Raw genomic sequence first — 25527 nt, 5'->3', positions numbered from 1 at the left:
AGCTTAGTTTTATTGGGATAAGCATGCTGGTGGAAGCAAACTCGAAAGATGCTGCAGAAAGCGAGGAATGATCGAAGTTTCTTTCAGAGAAACTATTATGTGATAGAATTTTGTCCATTTCGTAATCATTATTATGTAATACTTTAGATGATCTATGAATCGTTCCGACAATATAAAGGATATGTGATGGAATTTTTACCCCTTTCAGTATGTATTACTTTGAACTGTTCTATAGCTTCGTTGATATTAGTGTGAATCTTAACTAAATCGCATAGTATTTCTGATGGGATATTATCACTACAGTAAAATATATTTTTACGTGCAGTTCATATATATATATATATATAATGGCATAATAATAATTTTACAAAAAAAGATTCCTGGAATCTACATTAATAACACTTCGATAACTTGTAATTTGATGATATCATTTTCGGGTAGCAACAATAGAGTAGTTGACCGTGTTTGACATAGGGCTCAATGACCGATTCAGGTTGCGGTCGGTTCGGTTCGGTTCGGGTCGGTTCGATGGGGTTCGACCATGGAAAGCGTTCGAGATTCTTTTGTTATGAGGTGTGCAGCTCACGTGACGGTCATACTTTTTGATTCCCTCGGCCACATAGATCGAGCAGCAGCCGGAAGCAAAAGAGTGCCGCTTCGGGGTTTATGCTAGGGTTTGCGATTTAGATCGCGTCGCATCCTTCAAGGGTTTCGAGTCTCCTCCGACCTCGCTTCGATCTCCACGGTGTCCTTCTCCATTTCTCGCGGCGCGTCTAGAACAAGAGCGGTATGGCGTTCGGGCTTCCCGGGTACGGGATCCAGGCGATGCTCAAGGAAGGGCACAAGCATCTGTCCGGGCTCGACGAGGCCGTCCTCAAGAACATCGACGCCTGCAAGCAGCTGTCCGTCATCACCCGCACCTCCCTCGGCCCCAATGGTGTGCTTTTCTCGAACATCGATCTGATTCGGGTTTTTGACTTACTTTCCGTTGAATCTGTTGGGTTGCTTACTGGACGCCAGATCTTATATAGAGTGATGCGATTGAGGTAATTATAGGCAGAAATATAAGTAGATGTAAGAATAGTTGTTGAGAAAAATAAAAAAAAAAAACAAGACGGGCAAACATATTAGAGAATCATGTTTCCTTTTGATGATTTATTGCTTGTAGGACCTGTTATATTGCTGGGTAATAATGGAAGTTGCGTGGGATCTATTAAGTAGATCGAAGAATGTTTTATGTGTGATTAATTCCCAAAACAAGTAGTTGGCAAAAGGACCTGTTATCTTAACCACATGTGTATTTAATTTACAGACAACTATTATATGTGCCTGTTAGGTATGGCAGAGAATTAACATGATGAGTGCCTGATGGTGTCTACTTTCTGGACTTTTTTCCTTTAATGTTGCTTGGTGCAGGCTTGCTTAGTAAGCAGTAGATGTTATGCATTGCTTTGAATTTTTTCAACCAAAAACCAAGGCTTATCCTTGTCAATCTTGTCTTAATCATTTCCTATGTATTAGGATTTAGATTCACATGCTCAGTTGTCAAATTTCTTTTGTTGCTTTCAGGCATGAACAAGATGGTCATTAACCATCTGGACAAGCTTTTTGTGACAAATGATGCTGCTACAATTGTCAACGAGCTTGAGGTTCAACATCCTGCTGCAAAGATTTTGGTGCTGGCAGGCAAGGCTCAACAGGAAGAAATTGGTGATGGGGCTAATCTTACCATATCATTTGCTGGTGAACTTCTGCAAAATGCAGAAGAGCTAATCAGGATGGGCCTACATCCGAGTGAAATCATCAGTGGTTACACTAAAGCTATTAACAAGGTCCTCTCTAGGGTTATCAATGATTTATTTGCTGTTAATTTATCTTATCCAATTGTTTCTAAGTGATGTTTCCAATTTTTATGTTTTTTAGACAATTGAAATTCTAGATGAGCTGTTGGAGAAGGGGTCTGAAACAATGGATGTTAGAAGCAAAGAAGAAGTTGTTTCCCGGATGAAAGCTGCAGTTGCTAGCAAGCAGTATGGGCAAGAAGATCTTTTGTGCCCTATTATTGCTGATGTGAGTATCTCAGCTTGTTGCTGATTCTGCTATTTTATTGGTATTATCATCTGTAACATGTATGGTTGCTATCACATGCCAGGCATGCATCCAAGTCTGCCCGAAGAACCCGGCAAACTTCAATGTAGATAATGTTCGAGTTGCAAAGCTACTTGGAGGTGGTTTGCACAACTCTACTGTTATTCGTGGTATGGTCATGAAGAATGATGCTGTTGGGACTATAAAACGTGTGGAAAAGGCCAGGGTACTATATTTTTATTTCTTTGTCTCACAATTATAGCTCATTTGTTTCCCTTGTTCTCTTAGATGCCTAATGGCACACGGCCTGTGTTACATGTTAGCATCATTTATTTATTTGTACTGTGTTGGGTCAATATTTTGCATGAAAAAAACAATTCAGGTAATTTTGACTTGGTAACTATAGTCTGAACCAAAATAAACTATGTCATATTTGTGATGTTGAACACCTTAATTCATGACAGAAATTTAGTAACATAATAAATTATATATTTGATTATAATAGTGAAAGTTGAGGAGCTTGTTCTCTTTGATACCATCTCCTTAAAAACGCACTATTTTAATCAATACTGTTATAATGTAAAATGGCTTGGCAATTTTTCCTTGTTTTTGAGTTGGTTCTGATTATTCTTTCCCTTGGTAGATTGCGGTCTTTGCTGGTGGAGTTGATACATCTGCAACAGAAACTAAAGGAACTGTGTTAATTCAAAGCGCAGAACAGGTACTATATTCATCTGCATGTTCTAACAGACTCCTCCTTGATATGTTGTATATACACCTGATAATTGCAAAAATCCAATTACTATTTGCTAATTATATTCTCCAACTTCAATTTGGTCAAGAGAGAATGAGCTGGTGTTGGAGGTTATAGATTGGCAATTTGGCATTGTGCTACTGGTGGCTATCTTTTCATTAAGTTGTATCGTTGTTTAACGTCATTAATGTAATTTGATTAGCTGATATGGTTATATTTCTACCTTGCCATATAAGCTATAGGTATATCATGAGGCTGAGTTGTGAAATTATGCTATTTCTTTCTAGTTCGTGAAGACATACAACTTTTGTTGTCACTTATTCTGTAACTTGAATCAGAACCAACTTACAAACATAAATAGCTTCTTGTCGTAACTTATTATCGTTTTCTGTTATGTTTCTTCTTTTTAATTGCATAACTTGGTCCTCCATTATATGAAAATATAGTGCATTTTAGTAGAATATAGATGTCATTGGTAGGAGAATGATGGATTACTTCAGCTTGAAGATTTTAGTGAATGGTTAAAGAAACCAGAAGTGGAGAACAATGGTATGCAATTGTTATTTTCGTTGAAGAAGTCCTAACTTGGTTGAGAAAGGTTCATTGATCTGTTTACAATGGGTGCTCACTTGAAACAATATTTCTATATGTGGGCTTCCTGTTTGTCTTTTGGAGTTAAATAGTGAATGTTGTCTGGTAGGCATGCATCATTTGTTCTTTTTTCCTATGATATCTCTTCTATTGCATAATTCCCACTAGTTCCTTTTTTTACTTCTTTCTCTTGTGTGGGAAATCTGTTGGTTAACTCCAATGTGCATGCTCTCTATATGCTTCAAGTGGTATTAAAGTGAACTGTCTTTATAAAAATTGCAAAAGTGTCGTCTCAGATAGTGCCTAATTAATTCTGAAACATGTCAACAACAATATGAAGAAAGTGATGTGTTGCCTTCAGATGGTGAAGGAGAACGAAGCAGCAGCTATCTTGCTAGGACAGCACTAAGAACTTGTGAGCAAGAAGATTTAGAAACGATATAAGTTATAAGCTTGATCATATTAGAGAACATATGAAAATATCATGTAAAGGTGTGAGGTCTGTGAACTGGAGAAGACTGGAACAATAGTGGTGCAACAAAAGCTGAGGTAATAATACAAAATATCTGACTAGCATCAGTAGGTATTGAAGGTCCTGCTGAAGAAATCGAATAGAAAAAAATTATCAATTTAGCAATGCAATAAAAAAATCAATTTAATATTATTCTTCTATGAGACAAGTGTGAAGAAGACAATGATTATTTTCATTGTCATTAATTTGTTAACTGATTTACTGCTTGGTGCAGTTAAAAGATGAAAAATAATAATAGTTATTTTCTCAGTTCCTATTTTTCGTATGTTACTTCTTTAACTAGTTGTCTCGTCTAACGAAAGCATTCTCATAAAGTATTGCTATTCTGGGATTTTGTTATATGTGAACTTACTGGTAGCAACAAATCTGCTTGGAAAATCGGATGAGGAATTCATTCTGACTTATGCTTAAATGAGTATAATTATGCATACATGTATTTTGTTAGAGTCATAACTATTTGATGGTAATGTCCAAGACTTGATCTGATCTTGAATTAAAGATATTTTTCATCCATTTTGAAGCTAGAGAATTATGCAAAAACTGAAGAAGCCAAAGTCGAGGAGCTCATTAAAGCTGTTGCAGAGTCCGGTGCGAAGGTTATTGTGAGTGGAGCAGCAGTTGGAGATATGGCATTACATTTCTGTGAGCGTTACAAGTACATCTCCTTCTTCTACAGAGGCAATATCATTCATTTTCTGTTTGGTGTTTGTCTTTTTTTATTAATTCTTATGAGTTTTCCAGGTTTACAGTTGTTTTGCCATGTGTTAATTTTGCATTGTTAGTGCCTTTCTGTTATCTCTTTTTCCTTTCCAATATCCTGCATTGCACATTTAATAGGACATATGAAAGCAGGAATGCTACTGAGATAGGTCCATCATTTTGATGGTTAATGGATATGTTTTTTTTTCTTTTTATCATTGTCCCTTGCAGGACAAATATGGTGATAATGAGGGTTTCCTTTTTTGTATCTGTTTATGTTCATTCAACTTTGGCAGATGTCTGGATCATTAATTAATATGTTGGACATATGGTAAGTGTTGATGAGTGAAAACTGCATATGTTTGAAAGCTATTTTTCTACTGAATCAAGCGTTCCTTCATAGTTTTTAGTTGTATCTTTATAACACATATGTTCTTCATCCGGATTTTGCTGAAAGAAACTTTATCTAAGCAGTACAATAGAAGGTGGCATTTAGGAATCATGATTGCAAAACCACAAGGGAACAATTTGGCATTCGAATTCCTCAAGAAAGTCTTTATCAAAATGAACTGCTTCATGCATTTACATACATTGTATGTAGTTTGTACATTTCTTTTCTTATAACAGTGATGAATATAGAAATTGGTTGTCCAAGAGAAACAAAGTATTTAGGAACTAACGGTGCATTTTATTTATTGGTAAAAAAAAAGCTTTAACTCCACCAGTTGTTTTGCAGACTCATGGTTCTAAAAATTAGCTCCAAGTTTGAATTGCGGAGATTTTGCCGTACAACTGGTGCTGTGGCTCTTGTAAGTTGTTTGTTGGTGTATTACACTTTCTGCTTGCACCAGTATATGCTTATTTCTTAGTTGACAACTTGTGTTTAATTTTGCAAACAGCTGAAACTGAGCCAACCAAGTCCAGATGATCTTGGATATGCAGACTCCATTTCAGTGGAGGAAGTTGGCGGTGTCCGGGTATAATTGCTACTTGTAGTGTTCTTCACTTTTCTTGTATAGTCAGCTTAGTAAGCTACCACTTCCACCACATTTTTGATAGGTAACTATTGTGAAAAATGAAGAAGGTGGAAATTCAGTCTCCACAGTTGTTTTACGAGGCAGTACTGACAGTATTTTAGATGACCTTGAAAGGGCCATTGATGATGGTGTTAATACATACAAGGTGAACTTTTTCATGGATTATAATTTCTTGTGATGGGGCATATGCTTTTCTTTTGCTAAAAATTTAGGATACACTGATCTTGTTGCACTTTTGTGTCATGTTACTGTAGTTTTTGACCTTTTCTTATATTTATTTTCCCTATGGATCAGGCAATGTGCAGAGATAGCCGTACTGTTCCTGGGGCTGCTGCAACTGAAATTGAGTTAGCAAGAAAGTTGAAGGAGTTCTCCTTAAAAGAAACAGGGTATGGCCTTTTGTGTTCAGATCTAATTATTGTGCTAAAAGACAGCAATAGGACATATATAGCTTTGGGAATTCTGGCAATATTTTTTGGTACTTTGAGGTTTTTTGTGTGCGTCTTGAAATAATTATTCATATGTCCTGCTAACTTTCTTTTTTACTTAACATATTAGGTTTAAATTACATTTTGATGTCACTTTCCAATTGCACATACTTTGGGGTTTTAGGTTCATGGAAAATCTCTACATGATTTTAGAAGCTTATGGTAGTTCATCCTTAATAAATCACATGAGAGTGGACTGAAAGCACAATCTTTTTCTTAGTTTACATGATTATGACATGAGTAATTGCTAGCTTGGATGGATGATATTGATGTTTTCCATTTGAGCTCTACATTTTTTTCCCTCTATATTAGCATGTGGAAAAGGTGAGTAATTTGGTTTTCTTAGGTAACATGGAATGAATGTCAGTTTGTTTTGTGATCAAGAACTATTATACAAAACCCAAGAAAAGTAAGTAGTCTATTTGTCTGTATAGTCCCAGTTATCCATTTGGTCAGGACATCTACTTTATACTGTGCAATCATGGTTCTAATCTTGTCGAGGTGCAGAAGCTGCTGCAAGCGGTTGACTACTTAGATGTATGTAGAAGCTGCTGAAACATTGCATCTTGTATTAACACCTTCGATTGTCTTATTGCAGGTTGGATCAGTATGCAATTGCAAAATTCGCTGAAAGCTTTGAAATGGTACCTAAAACCCTAGCTGAAAATGCAGGGTTGAATGCAATCGAGATCATTTCTTCCTTGTATGCTGAACATGCTGCTGGAAATGTCAAAGTTGGTATTGACTTGGAAGAAGGTGTCTGCAAGGATGTCTCAACCATAAATATCTGGGATCTCTATGTTACCAAGTGAGACTCTCTTCAAACATTAACCTTTATTATTCTTGAAGCTCCTATTTACTTTTTGTCATTTTCATTGCTAACTAGTCGTGTTATGTAATCAAAACTTTTCTATTGCTTTCCTTTTTTTAAACTACTTTAAGGTATGTAGAAAACTTCTAATTATACAAACTGGGTCTGTTAACTTAGCTGTTCAGCTAATACATCACAAATTGTCCTAGCAGCCATTATTAGATTATAACCCTACAGTGTTAAATTACAGCAATGTTTCTTATTCAATGATTGGATGTTTTGATTTTTTTGTTGGTTGTTCATACTAGTTATGCAATTATAACTCAATAAAACTGTAAAACAAAATTGGTACTGTTTATATGAACAAAGTTTGGAAGGCAGATTCAAATAACGTCTTACATGCACTGAGAGTAATGAATGTATTTAAAGGAAAAACGACGCTTTGGATAATGATGTTGTGTTGGTTGCTTGCTTTATGTTCTTTCTGTCAAAGCAGAGAGGAGAAAGATCCATTACTGTATAACTTGAGGAAACCAGTTTTTAACATTTAGTGTAGTTAACCTTTTTACAGTTTAACTCTGCATCAACCGGTGCTGTTTGATGAAAGTTGATGTGATCTGTCGGTGACCAAGGGTGTGGAGAGATGTTTTCACATGATGAATAACAGTTTCTTCAGATGCTTTTATATTTCCAATGGTATAATGTAAATAACCATCTGCTGGTAGTTATAACTCGGTCTTCTGATCAGGTTCTTTGCTCTCAAATATGCTGCTGATGCTGCGTGTACCGTTCTCCGGGTCGATCAAGTGAGTCCCCTTTTGCTTCCTAGCTTTATGATCCAGATTTTCCATGTTAATTTTTGTCCATAAATCCCAGTTTTCAACATTAGCTTTTTGGGCGTGGTTCTCTTCCCCTTATCAATTGAATGTGCCTGGTTTGGCAGATCATAATGGCGAAACCAGCAGGTGGCCCAAAGAGAGATCCAGCGGCTGGCATGGATGAGGATTAACCTAACTTGGAAGGTTGAAAGAATCATCATATTAGCAATTTAATTTCATTTAAAACTGGAGTTTGGTTTTTGCATTCTTTTTATATTTGATCTGAGGACATTGTAAGCGATTTTGACAGGAGGCAAAATCTGAGCAAAGAGCACATGGATTCATGGCGAGTGTGATAGCGTGGTGCGTTTTGAATCTGTTCTGTTTGAATCTTGATGGTGTATGTAACTCTTAATTTGGTGTACCAAGATGAATCCTGGGTCAGAAAATATTCTTGTGCAAAACAATCTCTTCAATTATTTCAGCCACTTTTTTTATCTTTAATATGGTGTATCAATGTTTGCCCTTTTATTAATTATAATTCATAATTATCTGCCCCTGAGAGATTAATTTGAAGTTTTGATGGTTTATGTAATTCAAAGCTTTGAATAATGAATTGAAGTGTGAGAAAAAACTTCAGGAAGAACGCATGCGGTTAGGCGCATCAGTGTCTGCAATATATATATATATATATATATATATATGTTTGTATGTTTCAGGTATCAGTAACTTGAGGTAATTATGCATCTTATGCATTCCGCTGCCCATAGCATAGCCACAAGTGTCAACATGAGCATTCAAAGGACGACGAGGCAGCAGATAAGGGAGGAGGTAACAGACCTGACCGTTATCCCGAAACAAAGATATGAGGCCTCTGTGAAGCTAGCTGGGAGCAAGAGGAGTCTCCAATGGCCTCCCTCCTCCCTGTCCACCTCCCTAAACCTAATCCCCGCTTCCCCATCAGAACCTCGTCCGCCGCCACCACCACCACCACTACCGAGTCTCTCCAGGAACGCTTCGGCCGGAAGGGAATCAAGTTTACTGAGACTGGCGAGGTCCCCTCCGTCGAGCTGACCGTCAGAAACGGCAGCTCGCTCCATCTCCGAATCCCCGACGGCCTCATCACGTCCTACAAGCCCAAGGTGTACTGGAAGGATGATGGGTTCGAGGAGGTGCTCTACACCATCGGCGGTGGCGGGCCCGGCGACTTCCCCAGAGGCGGCCTTGGATTGGTTCTCCATGATCTATCGAAGACTGCGGCTGGTGGTTCTCCTTGGGGTGCTTCGGAATGGATCGTGAAAGATGCCGACTCGGACTCCTTCGACGCAGTTCAGGTTACTGATGCTCTACTACTTAGTAATCCTCTGTTTTGGCATCAGATTGTTGTGATCTGAACGTGCAGCAGAGTTCATGGTAAACACCAAACGGAACAAGCTATTTTACTCTGGTGTTTCTGTGCAGGTTGAGCTGAGCTGCAGCAATGATGATGGCTCCCTTGATATCACATACGTCGTGTCGCTCTATCCACTGAGCATGGCCACAGCAGTCGTTGTGAAGAACAAGGGAAAGAAGCCGGTGGAGCTGAGCAGTGCAATGCTGAGCCATCTCAAGTTCAAGAACCAGCGCGGCTCCGCGATCCATGGCCTCAGGGGCTGCTCCTATTGTGCTCATCCTCCTCCCTCGTCCACCTTCGGTCTTCTGTCTCCGGCTGAAGCTATGCAGCCTGAACCTCCCAATTGGCTTTCGCTTCTGAGTTTTAGCGAAGACAAGAAGGGCAAGGACTGGACCGTGGAGGATGATCTGTACACTATCTTGAAAGGCAAACTGAGCAGAGTTTACGCTGCACCTCCAGCAGAAAGATCGAAGAGGATCTACAATACTCCACCATCAAAATACACGACTATCGATCAGGTAATGTCCCACTCTTCCCAAGTAAATTTAGTTGCAGTACACATACACTAGATACATGAGCAACAACCATGAGAAACCAGAGCATCCTTTTCTTCTTGACAAGAAATTTGGGTTACTGATTTTTGTGATTATTTTTGAGGAAAAAAAAGTCGATTTTCATCCAATTTATAGTTGGATTGTGAGAAAAGAATTACTTCCTCTGGTTCTTGTTTCCCTGACATGCCTGTGCTGGTACAATATCACCAGACCATAGCATGACAGTATGAAGAATCTCTAGAGGCATCAAATGCTTGTGTCCAATTGCAAATACAGCACTCAATCAATCTCTCCATGCTTATGAACATGATAGAAATTTGATTTTTTTATTTAAATTTGAAACTTCCAATTCCACATGAGTAATTAAAGAAAAAAAATCTGAACCATATGGTAAATTGTCATTGATGTGCATGAAACTCCTGATTAAGCTTTTAAATCTGCCATTGACTTGGTGCAAGAGCAAGCAAATCGATCTGGTTTCCAATTTGTGGACAATACATAGTATCACCAAATCAGATTATGTGTCTTCACTGCATTATCATATTTAAAAGAATGAACATGCTTCAGTTGGCCAACTGGCTTTTTCACATTTTGCTGATGATAATAAGGAGCTTGCTTTTGCAGGGCACTGGCCTTGGATTTAGGGTGATAAGAATGGGGTACGATGACATCTACTTATGTGCCCCAGGTTCTCTCTCTCAAAGATATGGGAAGGGATACTTCATCTGCACTGGCCCTGCTTCCATGCTGGTACCTGTGGTTGTCAACCCAGGTGATGAATGGAGAGCAGCACAAGTTATTGAGCATGACAATTTATAGTTTCACATGCATGGGATTATAGCACAATTTCTTTTCAAAGTTGATTTTGCTTTACCAAAAGAAATTGTTCTCCTTCAATCTGTAATTAAATTCTAATATTGTTTAAATGGTTCAAGCTTTCCATGGAGAGGTGATGGTCCATTAGTCAACATATCTCCCAGAATAACTTTCCCCCTGTCAAGTCTATTTTTGTAGTATGAATCAACATGATCTGGTACAGGTCAGGTGCTTGGTGACTCCAGAGAAATTTCCTAAAACTCAGATATAAAGTACTGTTGGGTTGATGCTGAAGCCACAACAGCATTCAACTGGTTTCATTGAAGTTCAGCAGAAGGGAAAACCTCAGTGTCCAACCATTCATGTGCTCAACTCAAAAGATGATCTCTAGTTTGGGAAATGCACTCCAATAGGGACAAGGAGGTTCTTTGATCAAATGTAGACAGTGAAAAAGAATATGATGATTTTGTCTAAATGCAATCCAATAGGGTAATGATTTCATTTTTTCTCAGCAGTCTTCCATGCAATTTTTTTTCTTTCTGATATTAAAATGATATACAGTTAATACTTTTCCATGGTCTTTGAGCAGAACTCCCAAGAACAGTAGCAGCATAGAACTCCTGGAGCCTGAACATAGCATGCACAAAGTGGAGAATGCAAAAGAACCCAAGGATGAGAAATGAAAGACTGTCAAAAACATGAGCAGTTGTCTGAGCAAACATAGGACACCTTAAACCATGATCTTAAATATCTAGCCAAAGTACATTGACTTCATACATGATGTTTGACCTGACTCATAACTAATCTCAAGAAAACATCACTGCACTGAGCAGCCTACATTGCATGGTCACTTGCATCACGATCCTTCATCAATCAAACATACAACAGTGCGGTATCACGATGTGGCAAGCCAACCTAAAGATGACAAGGAGCAAACACTAAGTGGGAACCATATCAAAGACAAGCTCATCATTGTCAGTCCACATTGATGAGAAGATGGTGGCAAGAAGTACCATGAAAGCACCCCAGATCAAGCCCAGGGCAGCTGTAGTATACCCTATCCGGTTTCTACTCTTGACCACCACTGAATTCTTATCCTCATAATCTGCTCCGTCTAACACTTTGCAAATGCTACTTTCAGGGACATCACCAGTAGATGAAACTGATTCAGTGCCATCTTGTGCCGGTTCAGCATCCTTGTGATGGTTCATCTTTCCTAGCCACTCCACATCTTCAAAGCATCTCTGTTCGGCCTCCGAGTTCAGATTCTGAGGTTGTCTATCTTTGTCAAAGGCCCCATTGGGTTTCCATTCAACTTCATGCGATGACTGACTGATCGGCAGAGCAATGCTTTGGTTCTTGGTGTTTTCGGTGTCTGGTTCTGTCAAATTCTGAAGAGATCGGATGAGTTTTCTTGGAGTAGTGTAGATCTTGAAATCGTCAAATTTCAACTGCGATATGGGTCTCTGCAACACCAACACGATCACTAAGTTTCACTGCAGGCATTAGTGCACAGAACAATGTAAGCAAACATATGTTCGTGTACCTGAGGACTCGGTGTGGTATCTCCTGCTACTTCTGTGTCATTGGCCGGTGCAAATCCAGAGAATGCTTCTGGTCTCTCTTCATCTGAATCACTTGGCTTGCCCTCACTGATATGCTCGAAGTCCATGCGTTTCAGAAACAAGCCATCCTTCAAGGAGACATCCACAGAACAAGCATCACGGCTCCACAGTCTCCTGTTCGGGTGCCGACTGCTCTCAATGCTGCAAGAAGACTGACCGACTGAGACAGGAGAGTCGGCAAACACATCATTCTTGATAGAGGAGTCGACGGTGTGCGACTCAGGCGAGCAAACGGAGGCGAGGTGTTCTCTAGCGTGCCGTGGACTCCTTTGGTTTCTCCTACGGAAGTTCGAGTTCACGACCGGGCTGGAACCAGTTTCAAGCTTCGATCCTCTCTGCGTACTGAGGGCCTTTGCAGTCTGCAGTGCCTCAGATGCTGCGCTCCTCACCAACGGCATCTTGTCGTCGGCTTGGCATTTCTCCATGACATCTACTATCTTGAAGACCTCAGAAGAGATGCTTCTTGGATCCACACACTTCATCAAGAAGTTGATCATCTGAACGGCCGAGAGACGTTTCTGGGAGTTGCTGGCGGCGGCACCGGCAGCCAAGATCTGCAAGCCAGACCGCACGAGAGACCTCGAGTAAGCCTCGGCCACCAGGCCATTGTGCTTCGCCAAAGCCATTGCCAGGCTCATGTGAGCACTAGTTTGGGTCGCTTTCTCTTCCAGGGCCACTGCAACTCTCAAGCAGACCTCATTCACCATCTCGCCCGGGGCAGACGTCCAGTTGCCCGATTCGACCAGGGCCTTGAGGCAGAGGGCGGCCCCGGCGGCGGCGCTCACGTGCGAGCCCATCAGAGCATCGGAAAGGGGCTTGCAGAGGGAGCGAACGATCCGCGTCTTCTCGTCGTCTGGCGTCGAGGGATCGATCCCGTGCCGAGCGATCGCAGGCACGACTCTGGAGCAGGCCTGGTGGAGGGCAGAGGATCCTCCGCTCGACGACAAAGTGCGCATGATGGTGGACATGATGCTGTCGATCTGCGGCACGATGTTGCGGCCATGGACTCTTGCAAGGACCTCGTAGAGGGAGATGGTGCGCTCGCCGGAGGGGATGTGTTTGGAGTCCAAATCCTTTGCATAAGACTTCAGAGCTGTCATGGCAGACCTGCGGCTGTCGGCATCCTTGTCGAGGTTGGCCAGCTCCTGACGGAGCATCGGGCTAAGACTTCTCCCCATAAAGCGAGGATCACTGACAAGGAAAACAAACAAGAATCAGAAATCATTAGCAACACAATCCCACATCAAACTATTCGAAAAAAAGGAAAATTTTCTCAGATAGTAGTAATTCCGACAGAGAAGCAGAAGGGATCTTCGAAGATATGGTCAAATCCTACAGTAATTGAGTAACAAAAGATTCCAGAAAACCAAGACAAGCTAAAAATGCAAGCTTTCGTACTCTACTTCCACAAAAAGACAGAATAACATCAAGAAACCATGTAAAGAAGATACGGACTATAATTTCGAGCTCAGATGATGGAAATGACGAAGAGAAGATGGTAATATGGTGCCTCCATTCCTGTAAGAAACGAGAACATTCAAGAACAGCTCAAGAAGCTCTAAATAAGCCCTAATTCAGTGACGTTGAGGAGGAAAACCCAAAGAGTGACCTGGCCTCAAAAGTTGGTAGATTTGGCTCCCTTTCTTTCTCCTCCGATTGTCGGGTGCCCAGATCGACGGGAGGCAGTAGGAGAGGTGGATAAGGAGCTAAGGGAGATAAGTTTTGGATCTGAAGTGGGCTGAGAGAGAGGGATTCAAGAAAGATGTATGTTTTAGGGCTTCCGATGAGGTGTATATATATATAAGGGCGAAAAGATCTGTCAATTGAATTGGGAATGGGAGGGAAAGGGTAGCATTTCGATTTGAATTCTGGCCGTGCGATTGCCTCGCTAACCCCTTGTGTTGTTGATCGCATATATGTCTTTATGCGGGCTTCCATTGTCTCCTATTTGATTATATATATATATATATAATATTATAATAATAAGGAAAATATGCATATCATGTAGATATATTGATCTAATGATGATATGGAAAATCTACCATTCTTTAGATTAATGTGTCAAATTGATATTTTTTATAGGTCACATATCAAAGTCACTTATCTAAAATATTAATATGATGATATAATTTTTAATACCTAAAACATTAGTCTGTCAATGGTTTATTTTAACAATCCAGTTGGTAAAGTCTTGGAAGCTTTAAAAAAAAAGAAAAATAAAATATTAGGCAGTAATTATGTAGTTGGGCTTGGTTTGATTTGGGCCTTGTGGGCTTTTGCTAATCCAACATCATCTTGGGCTTCCTGGAAGACTTTGATTGGCCCAATCGAGCCAGCTTTGTCAGGTCAGTCTCTCCTGATTCATACACCAACATACGTCGAGGAACAAGTCATAGGCACTTGGAAGAGACCAAATCCACCTGTTGGAAACTGGGGGAAAGAGAAGAAGAGTCCAAGTCTTCTCCAGTGGACTTCTTCAATGCAGGAGAAAAAGTGCTGAGAAGATCCCATTCTCAGCTTTGGACTCCTTTGAATTTGACTCTCTGACTCCATCTCCTTGTTTGGACATCCAGAAAGAGGAGACTCGTTGATCAGCAGAAGCCTTGGCCTCTTTTATGCTCTCATGAAACAAGGAGGAAGGTGAGTCTGAACCCCCCATTTCTTTATGCATACAAGTGACAAGGAGACAGGAGACTTACCTTTGGAGGTTACTGCAATGGAATCATGGTGTTCTGCCGAATAGTCTTCCTTGGCATATGTAATGTTCCGGGGAGTGCAAATAGCATGATGGTGTCCATGAAAGAAGGCCATCTGAATTGACCAAGAGATATAAAACTCAGAGGCCAATGATGAACAGATATCAGAGAAGAAGAAGATCAAGTGATCACATTTGTATGACACTCTGCTCTCCTCCATAACACCTTTTATTTGTCTCGAAAGAGAACAAGATCATCATGTTACAGGTTTCACTCACCAAAATTTCAGAAATACTTGTGTTGATATCTTTGTTCATGTAATTCCATTGGGAGAGGAGGGCAATTCATAGCTTCCATTTTGTGGAGTTACTGAACATGGATGGAGTTGGTCAGAAGCAAAGCCTGTGAGATATATGATGCTATATGAAGTGGCAATAATTCATTCATGTCCATCACCCTTTATATATTTTCTTGACAAAAGATAACATGATTCTATCTCCTTATATGGTCATTGTCAGGCAAGTTTGGGAATACCTACCTTTATTCTCTGCCCCCTTCTCTTTGTCCCACTCTTTCCTCCAAGTGAGACCTCTTGAAGAGCTGGTGAGATCACTCCTCATGGTCCCCCTTCACTCACTCTTTCCTTGCTAACCCTAGTAGCCATTAATTTCACCAAGCATCAAATAGCTTCTACCAATTCATACAGGTCTCTTTGATTGTAGGATTTGCCATTGCATCTCAACCAAATATGTCAGTGCTCCCCCTCCCTTTAGACTTAGTTTTTTCCATAGTGTACTGTATAGTGTGAGGACCTCTTCATACAGCCCTGCAAACATGAAGGAATCTTAAAGTAGGAACTCCATCATGAGTTATAAGGCTTGCTCATCACCTTGTCCTTTTTCTTTTTTTTCTAAAAATTATTATTTTCTTCAAATAAAATATATGAAATATTTCGGAATATATCAATGACATACGAAATATTTCGGAGCATATCGAGAGCGGATAAAATATTTCGGAGGCATGAAAAGTATTTCAAAATATATCAAAGAATAAATACGAAGTAAAAGCTCAAACAGACATAAGATGCATATAACCAAAACTCTGAATATCATATCAAATAGACATAAGATGAAGTAAGATCCCAAACATAATCTCACACATTTGAAAGCATATACCATTTATCGTTTTCGACGAAAGTCCAAATAATCTCTTTATCATTTCTTGTAAAACCTCTTGAATATTTTTCGGATTATCAAAAATATGACGGAACTAAAGATCATTCTTGTCTTATGATAAAAATATTTAGCATATTATTCCAACTAATACGAAGTAGATTGAAAACAAAACAATATATATGAAACTAACATATAAAAATCTTAGGATTTTTTTTTTCGATAAATAATAAGCGATGAAGACGAGATTTGATCATCATCTGATTTATCAGTTAATCTAATCGACACATTAAATTATCAAGACAAGGATCGGTACCAACATAATTTACTGCACATGACAACAGAAGAACACTTGCTACCGCGACATTATATTACTAACATTAATCTATTTGATTCCTCCAACAATTGTGCCACTCCAAAACATACGATGGAGTCGATTAAATCAAGTCCAAATGCAACGACGGTATTAAAAATACTACGGGATGAGATTACTATAAGATCTTTATCTTCTCATTGGAAGGCTAAGATGGGCCCCCACAAGGCAATCAAATCAGAAACCGGTGAGTTAATTTGCATTTATATTTACATGCAAAGTTACACATCTATCCCTATACATACATATTTACTCATTTTCATATTTATCCCTCAAATTTAAGTATATATGTGTATCATTATTATTATTCTAAAACCCAAAAAGTATATAATGTCACTATCCTTAATATTTTTATTTTAATTATTAAATCATTTTATTTTATTTTCAGTTTAAGCTATTTTATGTTAATTATATATATATATATATATATATATATATTTGTGTGTGTGAGAGAGAGAGAGAGAGGTAGAAAAAGATAATTTTAATATGGTATAATTGACTAATAATGTTATATGGAGATTCAAGTATGATGGTGATGAGGAGTTACCAAACACGAACCAAAACCCACGCAAGGGAGTCGCTTTACAAAGGAAGAGGGGAGAGGGGGGATCAAATAAACCCATGCATGCATGCATGCATGGTATGTGTCCTTCTTTCTCTCTCTCTCTCTCTCTCTCTCTCACACACACACACACACACTGCCCACATAGGAGTCCATATGTATTTGGAAAGGAGTAGAGGAAGGGGAGAGGAGATTGCTTTGTAGCCCCCCTATTCAATAAAAATCCCACCTTTCTCTCCTCTCCTCCTCCGCCACGCCGCTTCTGCTCCCAATCCCGCCTCCCTGCCTGCCCCCCCACCGCCCCCTGAACCCCTTTCCCCGTCTCCCTCGCCCTCGGAATTCCCTCCGGGGCGATGGCCTGGTGATGCGTCGGCTGGTTCTGTCGCTGGTGAGACCCCTCGCCCTCCCCCTCTTTCTTGATCCGATCGATGCCTTTTCTTGCGTCTCCGATCGTCCCTTGCGTCCCTTCCCTCGTCTTGCTCGTTCGGCGCTGATCTGCGCCCGAACTTCTTTCTTCCGGGTTCTTGGCTTTGTCGTGGAAAGTCGGGTTCTTGTTCTTGTATTTTCCTTTTCCTGTGGGTGATCAGGGTTTTGGGGGTTGCTGCGATTTAGGTGCATTTGATGGGGGACGACGGAGGACTCCGGGTTCGATCTCAATTACGCCCTTCTCTCTGGTAGATTCTTGTTCTTGTTGCAAGATTAATCTGTATGAGTTGGAGTGGATCTCTGTTCTTTTCGGTTGTATTAAGGCCTATCTCTATGCTATCAATCTTCATCATCTGGATTTCGGCAGTGACATTCTTTGTTGGATAGCGGTAGATTGATCACATTCGTTCTTTATGTATATCTCTGCTTCCGAGGATTTGCTTAGATCATCTTTTTGTTGATGTAGTTAGCATTGATCACATTAGGATATATGCTGTTAATAAAATTGATCTTCTATGTTATGCTGCATTGCTGACGTCTTCTTGATTAATTGTAGATGCACATTTCGTTTAACATAATCTTTTTCTCTGTTTTCCTTGGAATAAGTTTTGGTGCATCATCTTCTTTTTGTTTAGAGGAGGTTTGTGATCCGTGGAGAGTCGTTCGTTTCCTGCATTTCCAAGCGGGCTAGTGGCTAACTCTGTTTTACAAATATCAAGGAACGGAAGACCATTCTGTCCCAATATGGAAGCAGAAAAGCTTGATCAAGATTTTGATGAACTCGATAAGCTTCTTGGAGAGATACCAACTGCTACTATAGGAAATCCTTATACCAGAAAACACATCCAAAACGGTGCCGCACTGGACTTTGAGCTAATTTCTGTGAATGAGGTTGAGAAGACTTCTACTCCAGGTGACTTGTATGGCATGTCAAGTACTACTCTAGCTGTGAAAGATTGTGAAATCATCTCTGCAGATGATACGTTGTCATCATCCAAGACTCCGTTTGATCAGGAAGATGGTCCCAGAAGCTACCATGGAACATCAACTACGATAACTGACCAAAATACAACAAATTTACCAGATGAACAATCCCTGGCTTCGGCATTTGAGGATCTAGGCTTTATGGATAAGATTACAGCTGTGTCAACTACTCCCTATTTCAAGTGCTATCCATCGTCATCTAATCATGCACTCTTACCTGACGGACACTGTTCAGAAAACTTGGAAAATTCTTCTGGACTTGAGTCTGCAGAGATGTCAGTCCTTCCATTATCCATCAGGCAAAATGGAGTTTGTGTACCCAATCCTGCATCGGAAGGATGCTCACCTTTTGTAACCAAGGATGCACCCAGCATACTGAATGTAATGGTGGATGGACACGATGATGCTAGACTTCTGAAACTCAATTTTCATGACCCAAGGAACCAAATGTCGAAGAGTGTATTTGGTGAATGTGGAGAGCAGAGGCAAAGCTTTCCAGTTTGTTCTGCTTCTATGCCAGTAAATCAAGGAATACATGCTTATCTCCTGCCTGGACTTTCGGCACAGGGTTTTGAGTTTCCTCCTCCATCATTCCAGCAGCAGTACTATATGGATCCACCACCCCATGATTATATACATCATCATCAACAACGGCAACAGCAACAACTAAGTCAATCCAGCGCGTTGTGGGGCGACATGCAGTATGAGAGAAACTGCAGAGATAACCTTCGGTATCTCTACTCGCAACAACTTGAAAATCAACACTTCGAAGGGCAAAAGAGGAGAATCTCGGCAATTGGGCCTTTGTCCGGTAATACAATACAGCCATATCTTCACATGTCCATTCCTCACCAAGCAGGACAAGTGAATCAATATTCTTATGGGAATAACAGTGCGACTAACAGGAGATACAATCAGTTGGATCCTTCTTTGCTGAGAAGTAACCTTGGAAGATGCCATCATAATGGATTATCTGGCCAGTTCAAGAGCTGTTCTTTTCCACAAGGGCAGGATATTGCATCTTCTTATGATTTATATAGTCCTATTAAAAGTGCCCATGGACCTCAAATTTCAGAAAGATTCAGTAAACAAACATTTCCTGAAAAAATTCTGACAAGATCTCATGGTGTGGACTTGCTTCAAACTCTTAAATCTGGTGCTCCTGGGAACAATCAATTGCCAGAACATGCTGACATCACTCGAAGAGTCTTTAGTAATGATAATGCCCACAGCCATGTCGTTCACGGTGTTCAATCATTAGACCTAGATGCTCCAAGCAACCAAGGTTCATCTCCTGATAATTTGAGTGAGAGTCATGATGTAAAGTCATCGGGTTTAAAATATGATTCGTTGAACAATGCCATTGGAAAAATACATGTGTTGGCTAAAGATCAGAATGGCTGTCGCTTCTTGCAGCAGATATTCAATGAAGGAAATCATGAAGATGTCGATATACTCTTTCTTGAGATTATTGATCATGTTGTCGAGATTATGATGGATCCCTTTGGGAACTATCTTGTCCAGAAATTGGTGGAAGTTTGTAGAGAGGAGCAAATAACACACATTATACATGAAATTTCTCAGTGTGCTGACAAACTCCTTAAAATCTCCTGCAATCAGCATGGGTAAGTTTGTTTTTTTCGTAATATCATGCTGTTAAATTTTATCCTGTATTGATATTATGTCATCTGTTCTTTGTTGCTTCGTGTTGACAATTGCAGGACTCGTGTTGTACAAAAAATACTTGAAACTGTCAAAAGTCCAGTACAATTTTCCATGATCGTCTCTGCTTTAAAACCTGTTATAGTGTTATTGATAAAGAACAACAATGGTAGCCATGTTGCACAACGTTGTTTGGACTGCCTTTCACCTGAAAATAAGGAGGCAAGGATATTTGGTTCATTCTTCTCTTTTTTGTCTCTTACTTTGTTTTTGTTCATTTTCGGTTTTCAATTGCAAAAGAGAACATTTTTTGTACCAGAGATGTTAAAGAGTTGCAGTTGCATTTCTTAGAAGTACCATAATGTATCATTTTGCATTTTCCATAGCATGCGATACATGTATTTATTTAATAATTTTTTTAATAGTTTAGACTGTTTATAGAATTAGAGGCAATAAAGCATGGAAGAAGTTGGGAGTACGGTGTAGAAACAGAGCTGCTATCTTGAAAATAAAAAAATACTTTATTTTTGAAATGATTTATAAAATATATTTATTGTAGTTGAGAAACCCCTTATTCAATAGAGGAACTAATTCATCCAGCATCGATCTAAGGTTTCAAGGTCTTCTATCTTCGACAGGAGATTCACACTGACAGCTAGAGATGAACCAAGCCAAGCACAAACATACACTGTTTGATTTGGTTGAACATGAAAATATGAGTCATTTGTTTAAGCTTGGCTCATTCAGTAGCAGCTAATAGCCCAATTATCGCCTTAGGAACCCAAATGGTTTCATGCTGCTGCTACATATATGGTGTAGCAACTAACACCATGAACCACTTCAGGCTACAGTGTCCTCTATGGCTGTTATCCAGAAGAATTGATCCACTGAAGTGCCTTCCTTCTTCTTTTCAAGATCAAAAGACCTTTCAGATTCACAGACATCAAGTTCATCAAGGGGTCGCACTCTTTATAATGTTTCTTTCACAACATATAAAAAAGAAGGAAAAACTTAGATATGTTATCTTTTAATCTTTCTTTTTTTCTTTACTCCCTGTAACTTCCATCTCTTGATATCTTTAAGCTGAATCTTCATAAATATTCATCTGAAAGTTACACTCATTTGGGTTTAGCTTTGGGAAATGTTTTATAATGCAAGGATTGCATGTGTTAGCTAGATCGTGTTCTGGTTGCCAATGACCATTGGCAAGTGCCAGGATGTTCTAACAATAATTCCTGGCATATGATTTGCACAGGCTTGGCATGCCACTGATGCTGCCAACTTCACCATGCATGACTCCTTGACTAGCACATGCACATGCCCTGGTTTTGAATAGTTGATATACTTAGTCTATGAAGTTCTAAAAGCCTGGATTTGCTCTTCTTTGTATTGCTCACCATTTTATATTTTGGACTACTCCTAACGTTGTAAAATAGCACTACCGAGACCCAATTTGCTATCTGCCATTAGGACATTCTAGTACATTCATGTTTTTACTTGATAATGTACCCCTCAGGATTGGTGGAGTAATAATGCCCATGAATTATACTAGTGACATGCTATATGGAAGCATTCACGACATATGATGACCAGAGGCAATCTGGAAAACTGTTTTTCAACTTTCTATTTGCTTCAACTACTATGCATCTTCATGTATAAATTTTCTTCAGGATAGCGGAGGTAATAATGGAACATAACTCTTTCTTCTAGGCCGTCTTGCTTAAAGAAACATTTGAATTAATAGGAACATTTATCCTGTTAATTTTCTTCACCCAAAAGAGGAAAAGAAAAGGACATCGATGAACAAGTTTTAGATCTCAATTTTACTCTTTTACATTTTAGTCAATATTTTTTCTAATATAAATTACTTCCCTATCAGGATCCACAATGGTTGCTGGCTGGCCGTACCATTTGTGGCACCTATTACGCCATAAAACAGATATCAAATCATTTGCTATGTTTTGTGATTTGTGCTTTGCAGGGTTTTTCTGAATTATAAATATCCAACTGGTCACCTAATTTTGGGAGATCTGGATTACATACTTATATGATTTTGATGCAGAAGAACCGCATAGCCATGATCTATTCAATTTTCATTTCTTTTTATACAAGATTTCATACGTCGAAACTTTGTCTTTTGAGAATTTCTTATCAATTAATTTTAATTTTACATAATTTTTTTGGATACTAAAGTTTCACATCAATATTAAATCTTTGTTCTAGTTAGCGTGGAAGCCCCTTGGTTTTTGAAGATTGTCTTTGTAGTTTACTTTTCCTTGATTAGTTAAAACTGGTGAGGGATAAATCCATATCAAGCTTTTGAGGGATAAATCCATTGTTATGCAGTTTTCAAGGGGTATATATATGTGATTATGCATTATGGAAACCTCCTTCCTTAGCTTTGGCTTCACATAAGATTCATTATTTTTCATTAATTCAATGCCTTAATGTGATTTTGTTTGTTTAATTTAATTTAGTATTTTCTAGTTTATATGTAGTGATAGTAAAGGCTTCGATCTGCATATGTACACCCACTATTTACTAATCAACCATGAAAAAGTTTCTCAATTATCATATCCGAGGAAGTTACCCTTGTACCTGAATTCTTAGACACTTGATTATCGGGCAAAGGAATTATAGAAAATCTTAACCTTTTGATATCGTCTTTAAGGACTTCTGGAGGAGTTTTGTCTGAAATTATTTAGGTTAATTTCTATTAGTTGCAATCAAGGTTTTAAATGCCGATCTGATACCAGTTTTGGAACCTATTAGGCTGGTACAACTATGGTATAGTGGATGGCATACTGATCTATATTGTCTGGTATCATTGAATAAAATAACAAAAAATTAAGTTGAATGGTATTGTACTGGTATTAGTCTATATGTTTCAGTACTGGTACTTTGTCGGAACGGTAAACAATAGTCAATATGTACATGTATTCTGAAATTTAAATCGCTAGTTGCAATTTATGGAGTGAGTTTCGTCCTCCAGCCAGTTAAACTGACTACAGATGCAAATGCATACCCATGTCTGTCAGTCGTTTTCTAACACAAATGAACAACACTGGTCACCAGTATACCCATACGTAGCAGTATAGCAGTAGGCATGTGATCTGTGAGCATCTAATATGGGCATGACATTACATGTGGTAGTTGATGCAATGTATTCCATCTCTGATCGATTTTCATGGTATCATGCCACACCACTCCACTAAGTGGCGTATGCCTAGTGTGTGGCAAGGGTGTTTTGTAATTTTGACACCACAAGACATCCCATGGGAATACTGTGATGTCATGGTATGTAGCCATGTTTGTTTGATGTCCAACTAAGTTCTTATCTTCTGCCTTTGTCATAGTTCATCCCCTGCTTCAAATTTAACAACGCACTATGTACCTAACAACTCCTTTTCTATTAAGTGATCAGTTCAAGGTGTTGTGTGTTAATATGGCGTAGAATGCTCTTCCTGATGTTTTTAACATTAATAAGCCAAATTTCTACACTTTCCTGGAATAGATCTCTGTAATAAACTGTATTGATGTTTAACTTTTCTTCTTGTAGTGTCTTTTTGAAGATGCAGTTGCTAACTGTGTTGAGCTAGCAAGAGATCGTCAAGGTTGTTGTGTTCTTCAAAAATGCCTCTCTGCTTTAGATGGAGATCAGAAATTTCGGTTAATATCCAATCTTACATGCAAAGCTCGTGACCTTTCTCAAGATCCATATGGGTATGCTTCATCTTTTTATTTCTCTTCATTTTCTCATTTCTTATCCTCTCAATACACTGATTCTGTTATTATTACTGGTGTCTTTTGCCCAGCTTTTAAGTACCCTGGCATTTGCTCACATATCTCCTTGATATCCATGCCTAATCCAAAACTCTTTTGGCCAGATAACTATTATGGAATGTTTTCCTCTTATATATCCGTATAACATGAGTTTTTTTTTTTTTGTTTCTTGAAGAAATTATGTGGTGCAGTACATTCTTGATCAAAAGGTTCCATGGGCGACGATCAAAATACTTGATCAACTGGAGGGTCATTACCGAACCTTGTCTGTACAAAAATATAGTAGCAATGTGGTGGAGAAATGCCTGAAGTATGCAGGCGATGCCAGGCGCGTCAACATAATCAGAGAACTGATCGATGGTCCTCACTTTGTCCAGATCTCACTGGATCCATATGGGAATTATGTTATTCAATCAGCTCATAGAGAATGCAAGGTTGACCTCATTAAACCTGACTGTACTATACCCTTCATCTTTTCTAATTCTGATCTGATACCGATTTTCTTATTCTGTAGGGTGCACTCCAAGCTGCATTCCGGGAGGCAATAAGGCCTCATGTTACAGCACTCCGCACTAATCATTATGGGAAAAAAGTACTCAGCACATGTTACGGTAAATAAGTTTTGTACAATGTTTTTGGGTCATCGCCGAGATATCAGTGACTCTTTGGATGGTGCAACCAAGGGTCTAGAATCATATTTTTCAGTGCCTGTACGATATGTAACAATGTGGCCGAAAGAAGCAGGATTCCGCTCCCAAAGCTTCACAAAGAGGGGTTGCTCCGCTGTTTAGCAAATGGACATTGGATATTTCTTGTTCTGGACAAAACTTGTCACTTGAGAGTCTCGGTGTTAGCTAATCATCAAGGATAAAGGTGTTGACAAAACAGGAGATAAGTGTAGAAAGAGTTGGGTGTTGGTTTATTGTAGGGTTCAAATTTAGTCCATGGAATGTGTTCTGCCTTTGTTCTACAGTTGCTTTCTTTGCTACTTGTGTATTACTCATCTATTATCACAATATGTCATATAAGCTGTCTTCAAACCTCATTCAGTGATGTCTAGCTTGGATTATGGCAGGTTATATTCACTGATGTTATCATAAGCAAGCAAGAAAGAACATTTGAACTGTACCGTGCCATGCATTTGGCATTTCAGATAAATAGTTGTACAGTTAGAAGCTGAGGACGGCAAGATCTTTATCTGGCTCACTGGATGGATCTACCTTTCTCCATGCCAAAGAAGACTATGGTGTTGTTTGTTGATTTATCCGTCAATTTTCAACACATTTAAGATTATGTTTCTATAATGTCTTTTCTTCATGTTATGTCTCTCTCTCTCTCTCTCTCTCTCTCTCTCTCTCTATATATATATATATATATATATATATATATATATATATATATATATATATATATATATATATATGAGTTCAGATGTGGCATATGAGAAGTCGTTTCTGTTGTCGTGAAAGTCATATATATATATATATATATATGTGTGTGACTTCAGATGTCGCATGTGAGAATTCGTTTCTGTTGTCGTGAAAGTCATCGTACGGGTCGCCACGTAAGGTACGAAGGCAGATATGTCGGAACTAAGTGAGACGCGACAACTCATCAGCCTTATGGAATTACGATCGTGTCCTCAGAAAATATCAATCTCATC

At 39.1% G+C, this 25527-nt stretch overlaps 4 protein-coding genes across 9 annotated transcripts; 3 read left to right on the top strand and 1 right to left on the bottom strand.

Annotated features, from left to right (window-relative positions):
* The first annotated feature begins 614 nt into the window (after positions 1 to 614).
* On the top strand, positions 615 to 8375 carry LOC135608232 (T-complex protein 1 subunit theta-like). Its single transcript, XM_065100891.1, has 14 exons — positions 615 to 937; positions 1570 to 1832; positions 1924 to 2070; positions 2153 to 2314; positions 2732 to 2809; positions 4487 to 4620; positions 5401 to 5473; positions 5564 to 5641; positions 5724 to 5846; positions 5996 to 6090; positions 6788 to 6997; positions 7749 to 7806; positions 7944 to 8022; positions 8129 to 8375. The coding sequence occupies exons 1-13, from the start codon at positions 790 to 792 to the stop codon at positions 8007 to 8009; spliced, it is 1635 nt and encodes a 544-aa protein (XP_064956963.1). The 5' UTR covers positions 615 to 789; the 3' UTR covers positions 8010 to 8022; positions 8129 to 8375.
* A 278-nt stretch (positions 8376 to 8653) lies between these two features.
* LOC135608233 (photosynthetic NDH subunit of subcomplex B 2, chloroplastic-like) lies at positions 8654 to 10711 on the top strand. The gene is made up of 3 exons (XM_065100893.1): positions 8654 to 9152; positions 9280 to 9729; positions 10390 to 10711. The coding sequence occupies exons 1-3, from the start codon at positions 8727 to 8729 to the stop codon at positions 10582 to 10584; spliced, it is 1071 nt and encodes a 356-aa protein (XP_064956965.1). The 5' UTR covers positions 8654 to 8726; the 3' UTR covers positions 10585 to 10711.
* A 599-nt stretch (positions 10712 to 11310) lies between these two features.
* LOC135608231 (protein SINE1-like) lies at positions 11311 to 14121 on the bottom strand. 2 transcript variants are annotated; one of them, XM_065100889.1, is made up of 4 exons: positions 13816 to 14121; positions 13662 to 13724; positions 12128 to 13397; positions 11311 to 12047 (listed from the first exon to the last, which is right to left on the bottom strand). In XM_065100889.1, the coding sequence occupies exons 1-4, from the start codon at positions 14118 to 14120 to the stop codon at positions 11520 to 11522; spliced, it is 2166 nt and encodes a 721-aa protein (XP_064956961.1). In that variant the 5' UTR covers position 14121; the 3' UTR covers positions 11311 to 11519. The 2 variants fall into 2 exon arrangements, with proteins under 2 accessions (XP_064956961.1, XP_064956962.1); XM_065100890.1 differs by lacking the exon at positions 13662 to 13724.
* Positions 14122 to 17152: 3031 nt separating this feature from the next.
* On the top strand, positions 17153 to 24834 carry LOC135608230 (uncharacterized). 5 transcript variants are annotated; one of them, XM_065100884.1, is made up of 7 exons: positions 17153 to 17397; positions 17622 to 17683; positions 18155 to 20044; positions 20141 to 20303; positions 23641 to 23804; positions 24040 to 24298; positions 24379 to 24834. In XM_065100884.1, exons 1-7 carry the CDS (start codon positions 17374 to 17376, stop codon positions 24481 to 24483), a joined length of 2667 nt encoding a protein of 888 aa, XP_064956956.1. In that variant the 5' UTR covers positions 17153 to 17373; the 3' UTR covers positions 24484 to 24834. The 5 variants fall into 5 exon arrangements, with proteins under 5 accessions (XP_064956956.1, XP_064956958.1, XP_064956960.1 ...); XM_065100886.1 differs by having other exon boundaries at positions 17154 to 17397; positions 18071 to 20044; XM_065100888.1 differs by lacking the exon at positions 17622 to 17683 and having other exon boundaries at positions 17154 to 17397.
* Positions 24835 to 25527: the final 693 nt, after the last annotated feature.

Source organism: Musa acuminata, chromosome BXJ2-3, assembly GCF_036884655.1.
Source record: "Musa acuminata AAA Group cultivar baxijiao chromosome BXJ2-3, Cavendish_Baxijiao_AAA, whole genome shotgun sequence".
Lineage (NCBI taxonomy): Eukaryota > Viridiplantae > Streptophyta > Magnoliopsida > Zingiberales > Musaceae > Musa > Musa acuminata.
Note: the sequence above shows the minus strand (reverse complement) of the source record. Positions and strands in the feature narration are given on the sequence as shown.

Coding starts and splice junctions, on each gene's coding strand:
- LOC135608232 (XM_065100891.1), top strand. CDS start 790: ATGGCGTTCGGGCTTCCCGGGTACGGGATCCAGGCGATGCTCAAGGAA. Junction 938..1,569: donor CACCTCCCTCGGCCCCAATG/GTGTGCTTTTCT, acceptor TGTTGCTTTCAG/GCATGAACAAGATGGTCATT. Junction 2,071..2,152: donor TGTGCCCTATTATTGCTGAT/GTGAGTATCTCA, acceptor ATCACATGCCAG/GCATGCATCCAAGTCTGCCC.
- LOC135608233 (XM_065100893.1), top strand. CDS start 8,727: ATGGCCTCCCTCCTCCCTGTCCACCTCCCTAAACCTAATCCCCGCTTC. Junction 9,153..9,279: donor ACTCCTTCGACGCAGTTCAG/GTTACTGATGCT, acceptor GTTTCTGTGCAG/GTTGAGCTGAGCTGCAGCAA. Junction 9,730..10,389: donor AATACACGACTATCGATCAG/GTAATGTCCCAC, acceptor TTGCTTTTGCAG/GGCACTGGCCTTGGATTTAG.
- LOC135608231 (XM_065100889.1), bottom strand. CDS start 14,120: ATGCGATCAACAACACAAGGGGTTAGCGAGGCAATCGCACGGCCAGAA. Junction 13,725..13,815: donor CTACCAACTTTTGAGGCCAG/GTCACTCTTTGG, acceptor CGTTTCTTACAG/GAATGGAGGCACCATATTAC. Junction 13,398..13,661: donor CATCTGAGCTCGAAATTATA/GTCCGTATCTTC, acceptor TTTCCTTGTCAG/TGATCCTCGCTTTATGGGGA.
- LOC135608230 (XM_065100884.1), top strand. CDS start 17,374: ATGCGTCGGCTGGTTCTGTCGCTG. Junction 17,684..18,154: donor CAATTACGCCCTTCTCTCTG/GTAGATTCTTGT, acceptor ACAAATATCAAG/GAACGGAAGACCATTCTGTC. Junction 20,304..23,640: donor TTTCACCTGAAAATAAGGAG/GCAAGGATATTT, acceptor TTCTTCTTGTAG/TGTCTTTTTGAAGATGCAGT.